The following is an 18972-nucleotide window of genomic DNA, read 5'->3' as shown; positions in this document are numbered from 1 at the left end:
ATATCTTGTCCCATTCTGAGGGCTGTGTGCTTGCTTTACTTACTGTGTTCTTGGCTGTGCAGAAGCTTTTTAGTTTGATCAGGTCCCAGTAGTGTATTTTTGAAGCTGCTTCAATTGCCTGGAGGGGGGGGGGGTCCGCCTCATAAAATACTCACCCAGACTGATTTCTTCAAGGGTTTTCCCTGCACTCTCTTCTAGTATTTTCATAGTTTCATGTCTTAAGTTTAAATCTTTAATGCAGTGAGAGTCTATTTTAGTTAATGGTGAAAGGTGTGGGTCCAGTTTCAGTCTTCTACAGGTTGCCAGCCAGTTCACCCAGCACTATTTGTAGGGAATCTTTTCCCCACTGAATGTTTTTAATTGGGAAACTCTTGGTCTTAAGTGATTCTCTTGCCTCAGCCTCCCAAGTAGCTGGGACTATAGGCACATACCACAATGCCTGGATATTTTTTTGTTGCAGTTATTGTTGTTTAGCTGGCCCGGGCTAAACTCAGTGCTATGGGTGCAGAGCCTAGAAAATCATTTTCAAAGGAAAAAATTAGCAGTATAATTTTAAGAAAATGTCATATGGGCGGCGCCGGTCCCATATGCCGGAGGTGGCGGGTTCAAACCCAGCCCTGGCCAAAAAAAAAAAGAAAATGTCATATATGTCTGTAAAGATAAAATCATACTTCATTTATGCTGGGCCAAGAAGCTCAATTAAAACTACCTGCTGGGGCCGGTGCTTGTGGCTCAAAGGAGTAGGGCGCTAGTCCCATATGCCAGAGGTGGTGGGTTCAAACCCAGCCCTGGCCAAAACTGCAAAAAAAGAAAAAAAAAAAAACTACCTGCTGGAAACTGCATAGTGTTATGTCTCAAAATTAATATACAATCCAAATTCTATATTGTGATTGGCTCTTGCACTGTTTTCATTCAGAGATTAGTTTTGCTAGCAGCGTCTGATTTGGAATTGGGATTTAGCTCACAAAGCAGGTTGGTTATTGGGGCATAGGAGCTGTTAGTGTTACTAATGAGCACACTACAGAGAAATCATTCCAGGGGGTAGAAATAGCATTTGTCCACGCTTGAGCAAAATTGTCCTGTAATTCAATTCTGCATGCCAAATAGTGAAGTCTGGATTTGAACGTGGCAGCTCACTGATGCTGGGGGGAAATTTTGTTTAATCATTGTCTTTTAAAATGAACTTGGAAAAGAAAGAAAGAAAAAAAAAAGAACTTAGTTGGAATTGTCAGTTTTTTCCCTTTTAGAAAGATGAAATATATATATTTTTTCTCCTCTTGTTTCCATAATTTTATTTGTAGGCTTTCAAAACTGAGGATTTAATTAAGTAAATTTTTCTCCCTTGGATAACCCAATCAACCAGTCAATTTTTCTTTTTCTTTCTTTTCTTTGTTTTTTTTTTTAATTGTTAGGGATTCATTGATGATACAGAGAACCACGTTATACTGATTGCATTTGTTAGGTAAAATCCTCTTATAATTGAGTCAATTTTTCTTAAGCATTTCATTTTTTTACATGTAAGATTATATCATAACATTTTAAGTAGGTATAATTCTTTTTGTTTTTATTCCTCTAATGAAATACATTTGTGAGTGTCAGGAAATACATTTTATCAGAATTATTGTTTTATTATTTTTGTATTTTGAACCTTTTATATTCTAGTTATTTACTGATACATGTATTGGGAATTTTTTCTCGTTCCTTAGTTCTTTAACAGTGATTATTAGTAAAAGTGGGTTTAGTGCTTTCAGAATTTCAGGATACTGTTTTACTAATGTGCTCAGTGAGTATACATGGCTAGAACTATTTAAGTAGTCAGAATTTATCATCTGATGAAATATTTCAGGTTTTTTGTATGTCTTTGATAACATTGTTTGTCTTTAACAACATTTAATAGGATAAGTTTTAATGCTTTTAGTATTTAAATGCTTTCAATGCTATATAGCAAAGGTTTTTATGAATGAAATATTTCTCTTAAACAGCATTTTCATGTCAAGGATATTTTTAGAAGACAGCATCTACTATTTGGAGGGTAAATACTAAGAATTGTTTAGAAAAAAATTGTGTTAAGATGAGTAAGAAAGGGAGATATTAAAGGACATTGCAAATTCTGTTATGGTATTTCTTTTCATTCGATTAATCAAAATGTGTAACTAAATTCAGTTTAAGTGAGTTAACTTGTTCCTTTTTAGGAAACATGAATTGCTTTCTTTCATTCTTTCTTTATAAAATTTAAAGGCAAATTCTGATCTACTAAGTTCACTATATCTAGTTATACTAAACTACCAGTAACATATAACTGTGCCAGAAATACTAGAGGCTTAATCCTAATACAGGGATAACTACTTTTATGTTTGTCATTTTGATTCTTTTTTTTTTTTTGTAGAGACAGAGTTTCACTTTACACTTTATCGCCCTCAGTAGAGTGTCCTGGCGTCACACAGTTCATAGCAACCTCCAACGCCTGGGCTTAGGCGATTATCTTGCCTCAGCCTCCGAGTAGCTGGGACTACAGGTGCCCAACACAACGCCTGGCTATTTTTTTGTTGCATTTTGGCTGGGGCCAGGTTTGAAACCGCCACCCTCGGTATATGGGGCCGGTGCCCTACCCACTGAGCCACAGGCACTGCCTTGTCATTTTGATTCTACATATATTACTTAGATCTGGTTTAGCGATAACCGAAATAGCGCGTGAATGGTCAATAAACAAATATTTTTGAGGCCTTCTCTGGCACCTTTGCAGAGCATGTTTTGTTCCTTAGCTCAAGTGGCTAAGGTGCCAGCCACATACACCAGAGAGCTGGTGGGTTTGAATCCAGCCTGGGCCTGCCAAACAACAATGACAACTACAACCAAAAAATAGTTGGGCATTGTGCTAGGCACCTGTAGTCCCAGCTACTTGGGAGGCTGAAGCAAAAGAATCGCTTAAGCCCAGGAGTTGGAGGTTGCTGTGAGTTGTGACGCCACAGCACTCTACCTAGGGCTACAGCTCGAGACTTTGTTTCAAAAACAAAACAAAAATGGGCGGTGCCTGTGGCTCAAAGGGGTAGAGCACTGGTCCCATATGCCGAAGGTGGCGGGTTCAAACCTAGCCCCGGCCAAAAAAAAAAAAAAAAAAAAAAAAAAAAAACAAAAACAAAACAAAACAAAATGCTGGGTGCGGTGGCTCACCCCTGTAATCCCAGCACTGTGGGAGGCTGAGGCGGGAGGATTGCTTGAGCTCAGGAGTTCAAGGCTTGTCAGAGCGAGAGTGAGACCCCAGCGCCTGTGGCTCAGTGAGTAGGGCGCCAGCCCCATATGCCGAGGGTCGCGGGTTCAAACCCAGCCCCGGCCAAACTGCAATAAAAAATAGCCGGATGTTGTGGTGGGCGCCTGTAGTCCCAGCTGCTTGGGAGGCTGAGGCAAGAGAATCGCGTAAGCCCAAGAGTTAGAGGTTGCTGTGAGCCGTGTGACGCCACGGCACTCTACCCAAGGGCGGTACAGTAAGACTCTGTCTCTACAAAAAAAAAAAAATGGAAAAACCCAGCCGGGCGCAGTGGCGAGCACCTGTAATCCCGGCGGCCCCGGAGGCTGAGGCCCAAGTCTGAGGTTGCAGTGAGCTACAACGCTACTGCCCTCTGCTCAGGACATAGGGTAGAACTCTGCCTCGACAAAAAAAACAAAAAAAAAACAAAAAAAAGCAACCCCCCAAAAAACCAAATAGAGCGTTTAGAGTAGGTTGTAGGATCAGGACTGGAATTGAAGCTGCTGCTTTTTTTTTTTTTTGGCTGGGGCTGGGTTTGAACCCGTCACCTCTGGCATATGGGACCGGCGCCCTACTCCTTGAGCCACAGGCGCCGCCTTTTTTTTTTTTTTTTTTCTATAAGTAAGGGAAGTCATATCTTAAAGGCTACTTCTTCATCTTAACCCCTCTATTGTTTCAGCGTAGAATTTAGCCTAATATAAACCTATTTTGTATCTGGACAGAGATCTGAAAAAAGATCTTCCTAGATCAGTAGTTATTAAACTTTTGAAACAAAGGTCAGCAGTTATTAAACTTTTTGTTTTGGGAACCCTTTACTCTCTTAAATATTATCAAAAACTCTAAAGAATTTTGGTTCATATGAGTTATATCTATTGATAGTGACCATATTAGAAATTAAAACTGGAGAAAATCTAAAAACGTTTATTTTCTTCATTAAAAAATGAAAGTAACAAACCCATTACCTGTAACAACAACAACAAAAATAACCCATTACATGTCACCCTGGGTAGAGTGCTGTAGCATCACAGCTCACAGCAATCTCAAACTCTTGGGTTTAAGCGATTCTCTTATCTCAGCCTCTTAAGTAGCTGGGACTACAGGCACCTGCCACAACGCCTGGCAATTTTTTGGTTGTAGTTGTCATTGTTGTTTGGCAGGCCCGGGCTGGATTTGAACTGGACAGCTCCTGTGTATGTGGCTGGTACCCTAGCCGCTGAGCTACAGGTGTTGAGCCACATTTTTTTTTGTTCTTTTAAACTGAGACAGAGTCTCACTTTGTTGCCCTCGGTAGAGTACTGTAGCATCATAGCTCATAGCAATCTCAAACACTTGGGCTCAAGTGATTCTCCTGCCTCAGCCTCCTTAGTAGCTGGGACTACAAGTGCTGGCCACTGTGCCCAGCTGTTTTTTAATTTTTTTTTTAGCAGGCAGGAGCGGGTTTGAACCCACCAGCCCTGGTGCATGTGGCCGGCACTCTAACCACTGAGCTACAGGCGCCCAGCCAACAAAAATAACATTTTTTTTTTTAAGAGACAAGAATTTCACTTTGTTGCCCTCGGTAGAGTCCTGTGGCATCACAGCTCACAGCAATCTCAAGCTCTTAACCTCAAGCTCTTGGGCTTGGCCAATTCTCTTGTCTCAGCTGATTCTCTTGTCTCAGCCTCCTGAGTAGCTGGGACTATAGGCACCCGCCACAGTGCCTGGCTATTTTTTGTTGTTGTTGTTGTTGCAGTTTGACAGGGGCTGGGTTTGAACCTGCCACCCTTGATATATGGGTCCGGTGCCCTACTCACTGAGCCACGGGCGCTGCCCCCAAAATAACATTTCTTTTTTTTTTTTTTTGAGACAGAGACTCAAGCTGTCACCCTGGTTAGAGTGCGATGGCATCATAGCTCACAGCAACCTCAAACTCCTGGGCTCAAGCGAGTCTCCTGTCTCCGCCTCCCAAGTAGCTGGGACTACAGGCGCCCGCCACAACTCCCGGCTATTTTTTTTTTTTTTTAAATTTTTTTATTAAATCATAACTGTATACAATGATATGATTATGGGGCATCATACACTCACTTCATAAACCCCGGCTATTTTTTGGTTGCAGCCATCATTGTTGTTTGGCGGGCCCAGGCTGGATTTGAACCCGCTATCTCAGGTGTATGTGGCTGGCATCTTAGCCGCTTGAACCACAGGCACCAAGCCCAAAATAACATTTTTAATGAAAAATAATTTCTAAAACAAATTTAGTTAGAAGAGTGATACTGGTTTACATTTTTAAAAAATCTCTTTAATAGGGACGGAGGGGAGGGGGTGGGGCCTTGGTGTGTGTCACACTTTATGGGGGCAAGACATGATTACAAGAGGGACTTTACCTAACAATTGCAATCAGTGTAACCTGGCTTATTGTACCCTCAATGAATCCCCAACAATAAAAAAAAAAAAAAAAAAATCTCTTTAATTTATGGTTTAATAAAAGGCAAGGTGGATTCTCTTACTTGGTTCTTTCAGTCTGTTGTAATGTGTTGTTTTGCTTGAAGTCTATGAAGAAACTCCAGCCTGACACAGATAAGTAGTTGCAAAAAGGAGGATCATTGTAATATTAATTAATATTAATATTTATGTTCTTCCTTGGTAGTATATCAAAAATTAAAAAGTCGTAGTTTCTTAAAGGTTAGTTGAAATATGGAACCTGAAGCCATATCTAAAAACTTTTCATACTCTGGTTTATTAAAACCCATTGGTTTCTCTTGTACTTTGAAGATTTGCTTACCCATGCATGATTTTGTGACATCACACCTTGGTCTTTATAAAAATACTGGTTGACTGTGTTGTGTAAATCTTTCAAATGTTTTTACATTTCATTCTGCAGTATTAAGGAATCATATTAATATCACCATTGATCTCGTCAGTAAAGTTTTGAAATTATTAGAAGGGTTTCAAGTTTTGTAAAACTCTAATTTTCTTTTGAAAGCTCAGTTTTATTGCTGGTGACAAGTAAATAGTCTCTAGTTTTTTGTAAAATAATAGGCTCATTTTATTTTTTTTCCAAAGAAAACGTCAGCCACATACCCAAGTCTGAATATTGTTTGTTAGTTGTTCTTTTAAGTGAAAGTAGAATTCCTTGAAGAAAACAGCTTATCAAGTCAGTTGCATAAATGGTTTTCTTCAAGATAGCCATAACACTGTACTATACATACAACAGAACTTTTTACTTTGTCACATAGAATATTAAAAAGATATGTACTCAAGGGTCAGGATTTAATTTTTTTTTTTTAAGAGACAGAGTCTCATTTTGTGAGGCGCCTGCCACAATACCCAGCTATTTTTTTGTTGCAGTTTGGCAGGGCTGGGTCTGAACCTGTCACCCTTGATATATGGGGCCAGTGCCCTACTCACTGAGCCATAGGCACCACCTAGGATTTAAACAATTTAAATTTATATAGTTTACTCTTAAGTATGCCAGAGATTTCATAAATTAGTTTTATTTATTTATTTTATTATTATTTTTTTTGAGACAGTCTCACTATGTCGTCCTAGGTAGAGTACTGTGGTGTCACAGCTCATAGCAACCTCAAACTCTTGGGCTTAAGCAATTCTCTTGCCTCAGCCTCTCAAGTAGCTGGGACTACAGGTGCCCGCCACAACGCCTGGCTATTTTTCTATTGCAGTTGTTACTGTTGTTTAGCTGCCCTGGCCGACGAGTTCAAACCCACCAGCCTGGGTGTATGTGGCCAGCGCCCTACCCACTGAGTTATGGGAGCCGCCCAATAAATTAGTTTTTTTTTTTTTTTTTGAGACAGAGTCTCAAGCTGTCACCCTGGGTCGAGTGCTGTGATGTCACAGCTCACAGCAACCTCCAACTCTTGGGCTTAAGTGATTCTCTTGCCTCAGCCTCCCAAATAGCTGGAACTATAGACAACCACCACAACGCCCAGCTATTTTTTTGTTGTAGTTGTTGTTTGGCAGGCCTGGGCTAGGTTCGAACCCTTCAGCCCTGGTGAATGTGGTTGGTACCCTAGATGGTGAGCAACAGGCGCTGAGCCAAAAAGTTATGGTCTTCATTCAATGTAATAAATACTTAGAACTCAGCGCTACTTTGCAAAGATTCTAAAAAAGAGTGAAACCTTTTATCTCAAGGAACACATAGGCTAGTGAAGACAAAAGGAATAAGGAAGGTACTTTGAAGAGGTTCAAACAATAAGTTTTGGATGCTGAAATGAGGAAAAGAGATAAATTGTAAGAGAATATAGAAAGTTGATCTTCGTGGAAAAAATTGAATTTGCAGTGTATCTACTTTCTATCCTCATTAGTATAATGGTGAGTACAAAAAATTAAAAAGTACCTACTTTCTTTTTTTTTTTTTTTTTGTAGAGACAGAGTTTCATTGTACCGCCCTCGGTAGAGTGCCGTGGCCTCACACAGCTCACAGCAACCTCTAACTCTTGGGCTTACGTGATTCTCTTGCCTCAGCCTCCTGAGCAGCTGGGATTACAGGCGCCCGCCACAACGCCCGGCTATTTTTTTGTTGCAGTTTGGCCGGGGCTGGGTTTGAACCCGCCACCCTCGGCATATGGGGCCGGCGCCCTACTCACTGAGCCACAGGCGCCGCCCAAAAGTACCTACTTTCTAAAAAAAGAGTATCTGCTTTCTAAGATTATTGTGTTTAGAACAGTGCCTGATATTTAGTAAATAAGCATTCAATAAACATTAGTTGTGTGTGTCCCCACTGGGGAGGAATATTGATGCCAATCTTTGCACTAAGTTTGGTATGACAAGGTTATTAGTGATTGTTTGCTTTGATTAGCTTAGGTTGAATTAGTACATATATAGCCGGCAATTGTATTACTACCTCAATTAAATATTTCTAGAGAAGATTCTATCATACATTAGGTACTATATTAGGTGCTGTGGTTATGGTGATGACCAGTATACATTTTGATGTAGAATTCCTTAGTTTTTTTTTTTTTTTTTTTTTGTGGTTTTTGGCCGGGGCTGGGTTTGAACCCACCACCTCTGGCACATGGGACCAGCACCCATGTGCTGAGCCACAGGTACTGCCTAGTTTTGTTTTTTTTTTTTTTGAGACAGAGTCTCAAGCTGTCCCTCTGGGTACAGTGCCGTGGCTTTGTAGCTCACAGCAACCTCAAACTCTTGGATTCAAGCAATCCTCTTGCTTCAGATTTTCTACTTTTAGTAGAGACAGGTCTTGCTTTTGCTCAGGCTGGTCTCAAACTGGTGAGCTCAAGTAATCCACCTGCCTCGGCCTCGCAGAGTGCTAGGATTACTGGTGTAAGCCACCAAGCCTGACCTGAGTTCCCTAATTTTTAAATGCTAACAAATTAAAACACTCTGAAAGTGGGGGGAGGGGGGATACTAATAATACTTATTGTAAGGTCAAATAATACAGTTCTGACCACTAAAATCAGCTTTGTAGATTTTCAGTTTGTGATGTTTTTTTATGTAGAGTGCCAGGGTGAGGGGGAACCAAAGCTAGATCCTGAAGATTTCTCAACTGGCCTGAGAAAAGGACCTTATGACCAATTTAGAAAGAATGACAAGAAAGGTAGAATATAGAGTAGTGGGTCTCAGATGCTGAATAAACAAAATGTTTCAAAAAGGAGAGAATGATCAGCAGTATCAAATGCTGTGGATAAAGACTAGAAAGTGTCTACTGAATTTAGTGATGGGATCATTGACCTTGGTTAAGAGCGGTTTCAGTGGAGTTGTGGGGTTGGTGGGAGGCAGGATTGCAATGGATTCAGAAGGGAATTCAGGTGTAAAGAAGCATTGTTTAGCTCTCTCAAAAATTTTGCATATGAAGGAGAAAAGAGAATAAGTTACAGAGTATGGGTTCTTTTTTTTTTTTTTTTTGTAGAGACAGAGTCTCACTTTATGGCCCTCGGTAGAGTGCCGTGGCATCACACAGCTCACAGCAACCTCCAACCCCTGGGCTTAGGCGATTCTCTTGCCTCAGCTTCCCGAGTAGCTGGGACTACAGGCGCCCGCCACAACGCCCGGCTATAGAGTATGGGTTCTTAACCTGGCATTTATGGACACCTCTTCCTCCAATGTCATATGCAAACTTTGTATTTTATTTTTATTTTTTTGAGACAGAGTCTCAAGGTGTCATCCTGTTAGTGCCATGATGTCACAGCTCACAGCAACCTCCAACTTGGGCTGAAGTGGTCCTCTAGCCTCAGTTTTTCTATTTTTAGTAGAGATGAGGTTTTGCGTTTGTTCAGGCTGGTCTCAAACTTGTGAACTCAAGCAATCCACCAGCCTCAGCCTCCCAGAGTGCGTAATTTTTTTTTTTTTTTTTTGGTTTTTGGCCGGGGCTGGGTTTGAACCCACCACCTCTGGCATATGGGACCAGCGCCCTACTCCTTGAGCCACCGGCGCCGCCCCAGAGTGCGTAATTTTTATTTTTATTTTTTTAAGAGAAGCCTTAAAGCTTACCTCAGCTTTTCAAAAGGAGTTTATAACCCCAAAGAACTACATTTGTTATGGGGCCTATAGTTGAACGGTTTGGGCATATTTACAAGCTAGTGGGACAGGAGCCAGTAAAGTGGGAGAGACTAAAGATCCTAAAGAGTATAGTTCTCCAGGGTATTGGAACGCGATAGACCCTCCAGTGGTAAAAAGAGATGAAATCCAGAGTAATGGTAGAGGGACTAATTTAGATTTTTAAAAAAATGAGTGTAGGGCGGCGCCTGTGGCTCAGTCCGTAGGGCGCCGGCCCCATATACCGAGGGTGGTGGGTTCAGGCCCCGCCCCGGCCAAACTGCAACCAAAAAATAGCCGGGTGTTGTGGTGGGCGCCTGTAGTCCCAGCTACTCGGGAGGCTGAGGCAAAAGAATGGCTTAAGCCCAGGAGTTGGAGGTTGCTGTGAGCTGTGTGAGGCCACGGCACTCTACCGAGGGCCATAAAGTGAGACTCTGTCTCTACAAAAAAAAAAAAAAAAAAAAATGAGTGTAGTTGCACATAAATTTATAGGAAACTGAAATAGCCCTCTATTCACATTCTTTCTCTGTTCTGTAGGAAGTACCAAAAGTGGGTGAAGAGAGGTAGAATGGTTGAAGAAAGTAGAAAAGGTTTGAAATAGCCATAGTGAAGAGTGGGAGCAAGGGAAATTAAGGTTTGTACATTACTAGTGAAACCAAATTGAAGATAATGCAACCCTTCCTCCCCCATCGGCCATTAGAGAGAGAATAGAAAAGGCATGGAAACGAATAAAGCTATGGTTGGGGTCTTGTGAGGCAAATACAGTTGGGAGGATAAGAGAGCAAAAGAGATTAAGGGTATTAGTTGAGAAAGGGAGAGAGTGAAGACCAGCATAAAATAGGAAGAAAGTAATGAGTTTGAGGAATTGAAGGCCTCATTGAGGTGAAAGAATTGCAAGAATATTGGTATAAGTGGGAAAGATGTAGAGCTAGAAGTCGAAGAGTACATTGATGGGGTTAGGAATGAGGTTATCATTCTAATTTTGTATCAGAACTACCAGTTTCTTTTTAAATAACACAGTTGCCCAGGACTCATTCCAGAGTAAATGAATCAGAATCTGTAGGGAGTTGTGCTGAGGCATCTTCACTTAAAAAGTTCCATACACATTAACAGGCTGTGGTATATGTAGACCATGGAATACTATTCAGTCACTAAAAAAGATGGAGACTTTACATCTTTTGTATTAACTTGGATGGTGGTAGAACACATTCTTCTTAGGAAAGCATCACAAGAATGGAGAAGCAAGAATACAATGTGCTCATTTCTAATACGAAGGCGGTGGATGAGGCAATATAAGGAGCGGGTAGGGGAATGAGCAAGTGGTGGGGAAGGAGGGGATGGAGGTTACGGTGTATGGCACACCTCTTGGGGATGGGACACAAGTATAAGAGGGACTTTAACAAATGAAATCAGTGTAACCTAATTCTTTGTGCCCTCAATGAATCCCAAACGATAAAAAAAAGTTCCATACATGATTAGAAAAAAATTTTCTTAATTTACTTACAATAAAATTTGCTAGTTGATGTACGGTTCTTTGAGTTTTGACAAATGTAGTGGTACCCTTTTCAGAATAGGGTAGATATGAACAGGTGAGCGAATGTAGTCAGCCCTCGGTGTCTGTAGGTTTTGTGTTCTTAGATTGAAACCACGAACAACTGTGGGTAGAAATGTTTGGGGAAAAAAACTATTAAAAAACAAAGCCAAAAATACTACAGGTAAAAATACCATATAACAACTATTTACACAGTGTTTATATTGTATGAGATATTAATACTAATCTGGGGATGACAGCATGTGGGAGGAGGTGCAAGGGTTATATGCAATTACTGTGCCAGTTTTTTTTTTTTTTTTTTGTAGAGACAGAGTCTTACTGTACTGCCCTCCGGTAGAGTGCCATGGCGTCACACGGCTCACAGCAACCTCTAACTCTTGGGCTTACGTGATTCTCTTGCCTCAGCCTCCCGAGCAGCTGGGACTAAAGGCGCCCGCCACAACGTCCAGCTATTTTTTTTTGTTGTTGTTGTTGCAGTTTGGCTGGGGCTGGGTTTGAACCCGCCACCCTCGGCATATGGGGCCGGCGCCCTACTCACTAAGCCACAGGCGCCGCCATACTGTGCCACTTTTAAAAGACTTTTTTTTTTTTTTTTTAGACAGTCTCCCTATGCCATCCTCTGTAGAGTACTGTGACGTCACAGCTCACTGCAACCTCAAACTCTTGGGCTTATGTGATTCTCTTGCCTTAGCTTCCCAAGTAGCTGGAACTACAGGTGCCCACCATAATGCCCAGCTATTTTTTTGTTGGAGTGGCCACTGTTTAGCTGGCCCAGGCCAGGTTCGAACTTGCCAGCCTTGGTGTATGTGGCCAATGCCATAATCACTGTGCTACAGGTGCCGAGCCTATATAAGAGACCCGATCATCCTTGGGTTTTGGTGTTTCCGTGAGTCGTGGAATCAATCCACTAAAGATATGGAGGGATAATGCAGTATGTGTTTATTTTTGAACACAGTCTAATTTGCTTATTACACTAAAGCTGCAGCTACAGAATTCATAGGAGTGAATATTATAACAGTGAATTAACATTTATTAATTCTAGATCTGGAGTGGACAACTTTTTTTTTTTTTTTAAAGAACCAGATAGTAGGCCTGGCGTGGTGGCTCATGCCTGTAATCCCAGCACTCTGGGCAGCTGAGGAGGGTGGATTGCCTGAGCTCACAGGTTCGAGACCAGCCTGAGCTAGAGTGAGACTTCTGTCTCTAAAAATAGCCGGGTGGTGTGGTGGGCACCTGTAAACGTGTAGTCCCAGCTACTTGGTAGGCTGAGGCAAGAGATTGTTTGAGCCCAAGAGTCTGAGTTTGTTGTGAGCTGTGATGCCATGGCACTGTACGGATGGGGGGCATAAAGTGAGACTCCATCCAAAAGAAAAAAAAAACAAAACCAGATAGTAAAGTTTACTTTAGGCTTTGCAGGATACGAATGGTCTCTGTTGTATATTCTTTTCGTGTGTGTGTTTATAACCATTTACAAATATTCAAAAATTGGAGGAGCCCAGGAGTTTGAGACTAGCATGGGCAACATAGCAAAATCTCTGTTAAAAAAAGCAACGTGGAAATCATTCTTTGCACCATAGGAAAACGGGCAGAGGGCCATAGTTTGCCAACCCATGCAGATAATAAACAATCCTAGCACTCTGTGAGGCAGACAGGTGGACTGCTTGACCTCAGGAGTTTGAGATCAGCCTAAACAACAGCAAGACCCCTGTCTCTAAAAATAATCAGGTGTTAAGGCGGGTACTTGTAGTCCCAGCTACTTGGGAGGCTGAGGCAAGAGGATTGCTTGAGCTGAGGAGTTTGAGGTGAGCTATGATGGGGCCATGACACTCTACCCAGGGGGACAGTGTAAAACTGTGTCTCAAAACAAACAAACAACCTCCCCCCCAAAAATCAATAAATGAAATTTTTAGAGGTGGGGGTCTCGCTCTAGCTCAGGCTGGCAAATTACTAATGTATAAGATGTGTTGATTTCTTTTTTTTTTTTTTTATTCAGAACACCATTTGATGTGTTGATTTCTAAAATATAAATAGTGCAGGCACCTGTAATCACTTTAGGAGGAGGCAGGAGCATTGCTTGAGGCCAGAAGTTTGAGATCAGCCTGGGCAATATAGCAAGACAGGTCACTAAAAAAAAAAAAAAAAAAAGAAAAATTAGCCTGTGGGGCTGGTGGTACATACCTATAGTCATAGCTACTAGGGAGGCTGAGGCAAGGAGGCTGAGGAGTTCCAGGCTGCAATGAGCTATGCTCATACCACCGAATTCTAGCCTGGAGTTTCAAAAAACAAAAAGTGTGAATATGCCCACTGTAGCTGAGCTCAACCTACCTGTGACATACAGAATATAGAGTTTGAAAGAGATGCTCTTTTCTCCCTCTATAATAGATGTAAATAACCTTAAAAGCATAGATAGTTAAGTAAAATATTAATGAAGTGATGAGTTTTGCATATTTATTACCTTTATTTTTTATTTATTTATTTTTTGTAGAGACAGAGTTTCACTTTATTGCCCTCGGTAGAGTGCCATGGCATCACGCAGCTCACAGCAACCTCCAACTCCTGGACTTAAGCGATTCTCTTGCCTCAGCCTCCCAAGTAGCTGGGACTACAGGCGCCCGCCACAACGCCCGGCTATTTTTTTTTTTTGTCGTTGCAGTTCGGCCGGGGCCGGGTTTGAACCCGCCACCCTCGGCATATGGGGCTGGCACTGAGTCTACCGACTGAGCCACAGGCGCTGCCCTTATTACCTTTATTTTAAATATAATTGTGAATTTATGTGATTCAGGTTTTAATAATGATTGTGTATTGCAACTGGCTTGCAGAATTCCTGAAAATATAGCAGCTTTCACTATCCAGTAGAGTTGGGTTCAACATAACCTTGAACTTATGGCCTAGAGAGATGAAATAATTTACTAAATCTAGGTTAAGTGATAGAACTAGAATAAACTCTAGGTTTTTTTTTTTTTGTAGAGACAGAGTCTCACTGTACCGCCCTTGGGTAGAGTGCTGTGGCCTCACACAGCTCACAGCAACCTCCAACTCCTGGGCTCGAGCGATTCTCTTGCCTCAGCCTCCCGAGTAGCTGGGACTACAGGCGTCCGCCACAACGCCCGGCTATTTTTTGGTTGCAGTTTGGCTGGGGCTGGGTTTGAACCCGCCACCCTCGGCATATGGGGCTGGCGCCCTACTCACTGAGCCACAGGTGCCGCCAACTCTAGGTTTTTTTTTAAATTTAATTTTTATTTTGTTAAAGCAATACAAGTTAATAGTTTTAAAAGTCAAAAGGTACTATGAGGTTTATAGTAAAAAAAATAGCAGTTCCTTCAACCCCCAACTTCTGTTGCACAGAGGCAAAACTTTTAGCCTTTTCTTCTGGTTTTCAACTCCTTATTTTTCATAATATGCTTATACTGTTACTTATTTTGTTACTTACAATTTTTCACTTTTTGATGCTATTTATTCCTTCTAAGAGAGATGGTGATTTAGTTCTGTCATGCCATACACATTCTTTCCTTCTACACATTTTTCCAATATATTTATTTGTATTGTAATTACAGTTGGTTCTTAAATTATCTTTTAATATATACATGATTATGACTGTAGTGTTTGCAGATTAGTATCTTATGATTGTATTTTCTTTTTTTTGAGACAAGAGTCTTAAGCTGTCGCCCTTGGTAAAGTGCCATGACATCACAGCTCACAGCCACCTCAAACTCTTGGGCTTATGTGATTCTCTTGCCTCAGCCTCCCAAGTAGCTGGGACTACAGGCTCCTGCCACAACACCTGGCTATTTTTGTTTTGTTTTGTTTTTTGTTTTTTTTTGGTCGTAGTTGCCATTGTTGTTTGGCAGGCCCGAGCTGGATTCAAACCTGCCAGCTCCGGTGTAGATGGCTGGTGCCCTAGCTGCTGAGCTACAGGTGCCAAGCCATATATTTTCTTTCTTTTTTTTTTTTTTTGTGGGTTTTGGCCGGGGCTGGGTATGAACCTGCCACCTTTGGCATATGGGATCGGCGCCCTACTCCTTTGAGCCACAGGCGCCACCCAACATCTTGTTTCCTAGTTCATTTCTCTATTTTGGTGGAGCACATCATTCAGGAGCTCCTAAGATTGGGTGCTGGGAGATAAGTTGTTTTAAATTTTGTATGTCTGAAAATATCAATTCAATCTTCATATATAATTGAAACTTGTTAGGATATATAATTCTAGCTTGAAAAATCATTTCTCCTCAGAATTGGAAGGTTTTCTTCAATGTTATTAGTTTCCAATGTTGTTGCTCAGAAATCCAAAGACATTCCAGGCCTCAGCTGTTTGTGATCCTTTTTCCCTTATGACAGATTATAGAACTTTCTCTTTATCCTCAAATTTATATATTGAAATTCATACCAATAGCTGTAATTTCATTCTAATACAGAAAGTTCATTTTACTACAGTTAAGCAGTTAACATGCTCATCATCCCAAATTATTATCTTTCTTTTTAGTGTGTGTGTGGTAAGAGTACCTAAATCTACTTTTCTTGGCAAATGACTAGTATATAAAACAATATTATTAAGTATCGTGGCTTTTGGACTGAGTTGTTTGGGAAGGGCTTCCCATTGTTTTTTGAGAGACAATGAAGGTTTACTCAATTAAAAATCAGTATTTTATACGAAGGAAAAAACACAAAAATTTTCAGTTTACAGGCAATCTGAAAGTATTCCTTCTCTGGCTAACATTTAACATAAAGTAACACTTAATTTGATTGACATTTGTTCTTAATGTACATGTGTTGTTGAGCTGCTCCTGACTGAGGAAATTAGGAAACAATTAATAATTTACATCTACAGAATAACATTCATTTCTTTTCTAGCTCTTCCACCAAAACCACCTAAGCCAATGATGTCCACAGTTACAAATGGAATGAAGGACAGTACTGTTTCTCTTCAAGATGCAGAATGGTACTGGGGGGATATTTCAAGGTAACTAGAACACTACTATAATTGAATGAAGTTTTTAAAAAAATCATTTTTGAGAATAAGTTGAACTTTTTTTTTTTTTTTCTTGAGACAGAGTCTCACCATGTTGCCCTCGGTAGCGTGCTGTGTTGTCACAGTTCACAGCAACCTCAAACTCTTGGGCTCAAGCGATTCTCTTGCCTCAGCATCCTGAGTAGCTGGGACCACAGGTGCCCGCCACAACGCCCGGCCATTTTTTGGTTGCAGTTGTTGTCTAGCAGGCCAGGGCTGGGCCTGGGGTATGTGGCTGGCGCCCTACTCACTCACTTGGTGCTGAGCCAAAGAATAAGTAGAACATTTTAACACCCACTAGTTTTCCTTTCTAAGATTACCATTTTAAAAATTGTGTGCAGGAACATTTCAAAAATGTCTTAATGCTTTTCTTTCTTAATGAAAAAGTGACAAGAAAATATTTATATTATGGGTGTGATTATTACTTTTTTCCAAGCTGTTAACTTGGGTACAGTGCCCTGGCATCACAGCAATCTCAAACTCTTGGGCTTAACACAGCGGTTCTCAACCTGCGGGTCGCGACCCCTTGGAGGGTTGAATGATCCTTTCATAGGGGTCGCCTAAGACCATCCTGCATTCAGATATTTACATTATGATTCATAACAGTAGCAAAATTACAGTTATGAAGTAGCAACGAAAATAATTTTATGATTGGGGATCACCACAACATGAGGAATTGTATTAAAGGGTCATGGCATTAGGAAGGTTGAGAACCACTGGCTTAAGTAATTCTCTTGTCTCAACCTCCCAAGTAGCTGGGACTACAGGTACCCACCACAATGCCCTGCTATTTTTTATTTGGTTGCAGTTGTCATTGTTGTTTAGCAGGACCAGGCCAGGTTCGAACCTGCCAGCCTTGGAGTATGTGACTGGCGCCCTACCAACTGAGCTACGGGCACCACCAGGTTATTACTTTTAATATTAAAATGAAGATAGATTCTGAATAAATGAAACATACATTTAGGATAATTACATGCATTTTAATAAAAAATATTTTCAGATGCTTAAATTTTCATCTTTCTTTCTCTAAGACAATGGTGCTAAAATCTTTGCATGCACAAAAATTACTAAGATGAGCCCAGGAATCTGCATTTCACAACCTCTGGGTGATTCTGATGCAGACTGTACACACCTTACGTTGAGAAGCAGAACTCCAGGATGCATTCACTTTTTGAGTAAAATGTGGTTTTGGATAATTTTCAAACTAGAGAGAGAAAAAACAATGTATATTTAAAATTGGGATACTATATTTTTTTGTTTTTATTTTTCTCATAAAACTTTGTTTTAATGGATCTCAAATGTATTTTCCTTTTTTTAGAGACAGGGTCTCAGTCTGTACCCACGTTGGAATGTGGTAGCAAAATCACAGCTCACTTGCAACCTCAAACTCCTGAGCTTAAAGCAGTGGTTCTCAACCTTCCTAAGGCCTCCTAATGCTGTGACCCTTTAATACAGTTCCTCATGTTGTGGTGATCCCCAACCATAAAATTATTTTCGTTGCTACTTCATAACTGTAATTTTGCTACTGTTATGAATCATAATGTAAATATCTGATATGCAGGATGTATTTTCATTGTTAGAAAGGGGTCGCGACCCACAGGTTGAGAACCACTGGCTTAAAGGATCTTCCTACCTCAGCCTCCTGAACAGCTGGGATTCTACCCATGTGCCATCACACCTGGCTAGTTTTTTTTTTTTATTTTTTTGTAGAGATAGGGTCTTGCTATGTTGCTCAGGCTTGTCTTGAATGCCTGGCCTCAAGTGATCCTCTAGCACTGACTTCCCAAACTGCTGGGATTGTAGATGTGAGTCACTCTGCCTGGCTTTTTGTTTAAAGAACCCTTTTCATTTCTGTCAAATCAGATTCCAGGTTCCAGATTGATGCTGTATTCGTCAGTACACTTGTCCTTCCCTTTTTCTTTTCTCTCTCTCCATCAAAGTGGTACTTACTTCATTTTTTTACCCTTATTATTTTTAACTGTTATTAATGTTCAGTCCAATAGTATTAAGTATATTTGCATTGTTGTGTAATCTTCACCACCATCTATCTCTAGAACTTTTTCATCTTCCCCAAATGAAACCTGTGCCCATTAAATAATAATTTCTTGTTCTCTCCTCCCTGGCAATCACCCTTCTACTTTTGTCTTTATGAATGCAACTACCTCATATGAGTGAAATTATATTATATATGTCTGCTTGTAACTGGCTTATTTCACTTACTTTAAGGTTCATTCATGTGTTGCCTGTGTCAGAATTTTATTCCTTTTTTTTTTTGAGACAGAGTCTCACTATGTCACCCTCAGTGGAGTGCTGTTGCGTCACAGCTCATAGCAACCTCAAACTCTTGCGCTTAAGTGATTCTCTTGTCTCAGCCTCCCAAGTATCTGGGACTACAGACACCACAAAGCCTGGCTATTTTTTGGTTGTAGTTGTCGTCGTTGTTTAGTTGGCCCAGGCCAGGTTTGAACCTGCCAGCCATGGTGTATGTGGCTGGCACCATAACCACTATGCTACAGGCGCTGAGCCGAATTTTATTCCTTTTTAAGGCTGAATAATACCCATTATATGTATGTACTATATTTTTATTTATCCATTAATCTAGACATTTGCGTTTGATGGCCATTTGTACTGTTTCCAGTTTTTGGCTATTGTGGATAATGCTGCTATGAACATTGGTGTACA

General features: G+C 40.8%; 1 protein-coding gene across 1 annotated transcript in view; it reads left to right on the top strand.

Annotated features, from left to right (window-relative positions):
* The window catches only part of PIK3R3 (phosphoinositide-3-kinase regulatory subunit 3), an 85381-nt gene that overhangs the window by 15908 nt on the left and 50501 nt on the right, over window positions 1–18972 (top strand). The window contains exon 2 of the mRNA XM_053575239.1: window positions 16134–16242. Coding sequence (XP_053431214.1) covers window positions 16134–16242 — 109 coding nt within the window. The remainder of the gene's footprint in view (window positions 1–16133; window positions 16243–18972) is intronic.

The sequence above is a fragment of the Nycticebus coucang genome, chromosome 22 (genome assembly GCF_027406575.1).
Source record: "Nycticebus coucang isolate mNycCou1 chromosome 22, mNycCou1.pri, whole genome shotgun sequence".
In the NCBI taxonomy this organism is placed as follows: Eukaryota; Metazoa; Chordata; class Mammalia; order Primates; family Lorisidae; genus Nycticebus; species Nycticebus coucang.
Note: the sequence above shows the minus strand (reverse complement) of the source record. Positions and strands in the feature narration are given on the sequence as shown.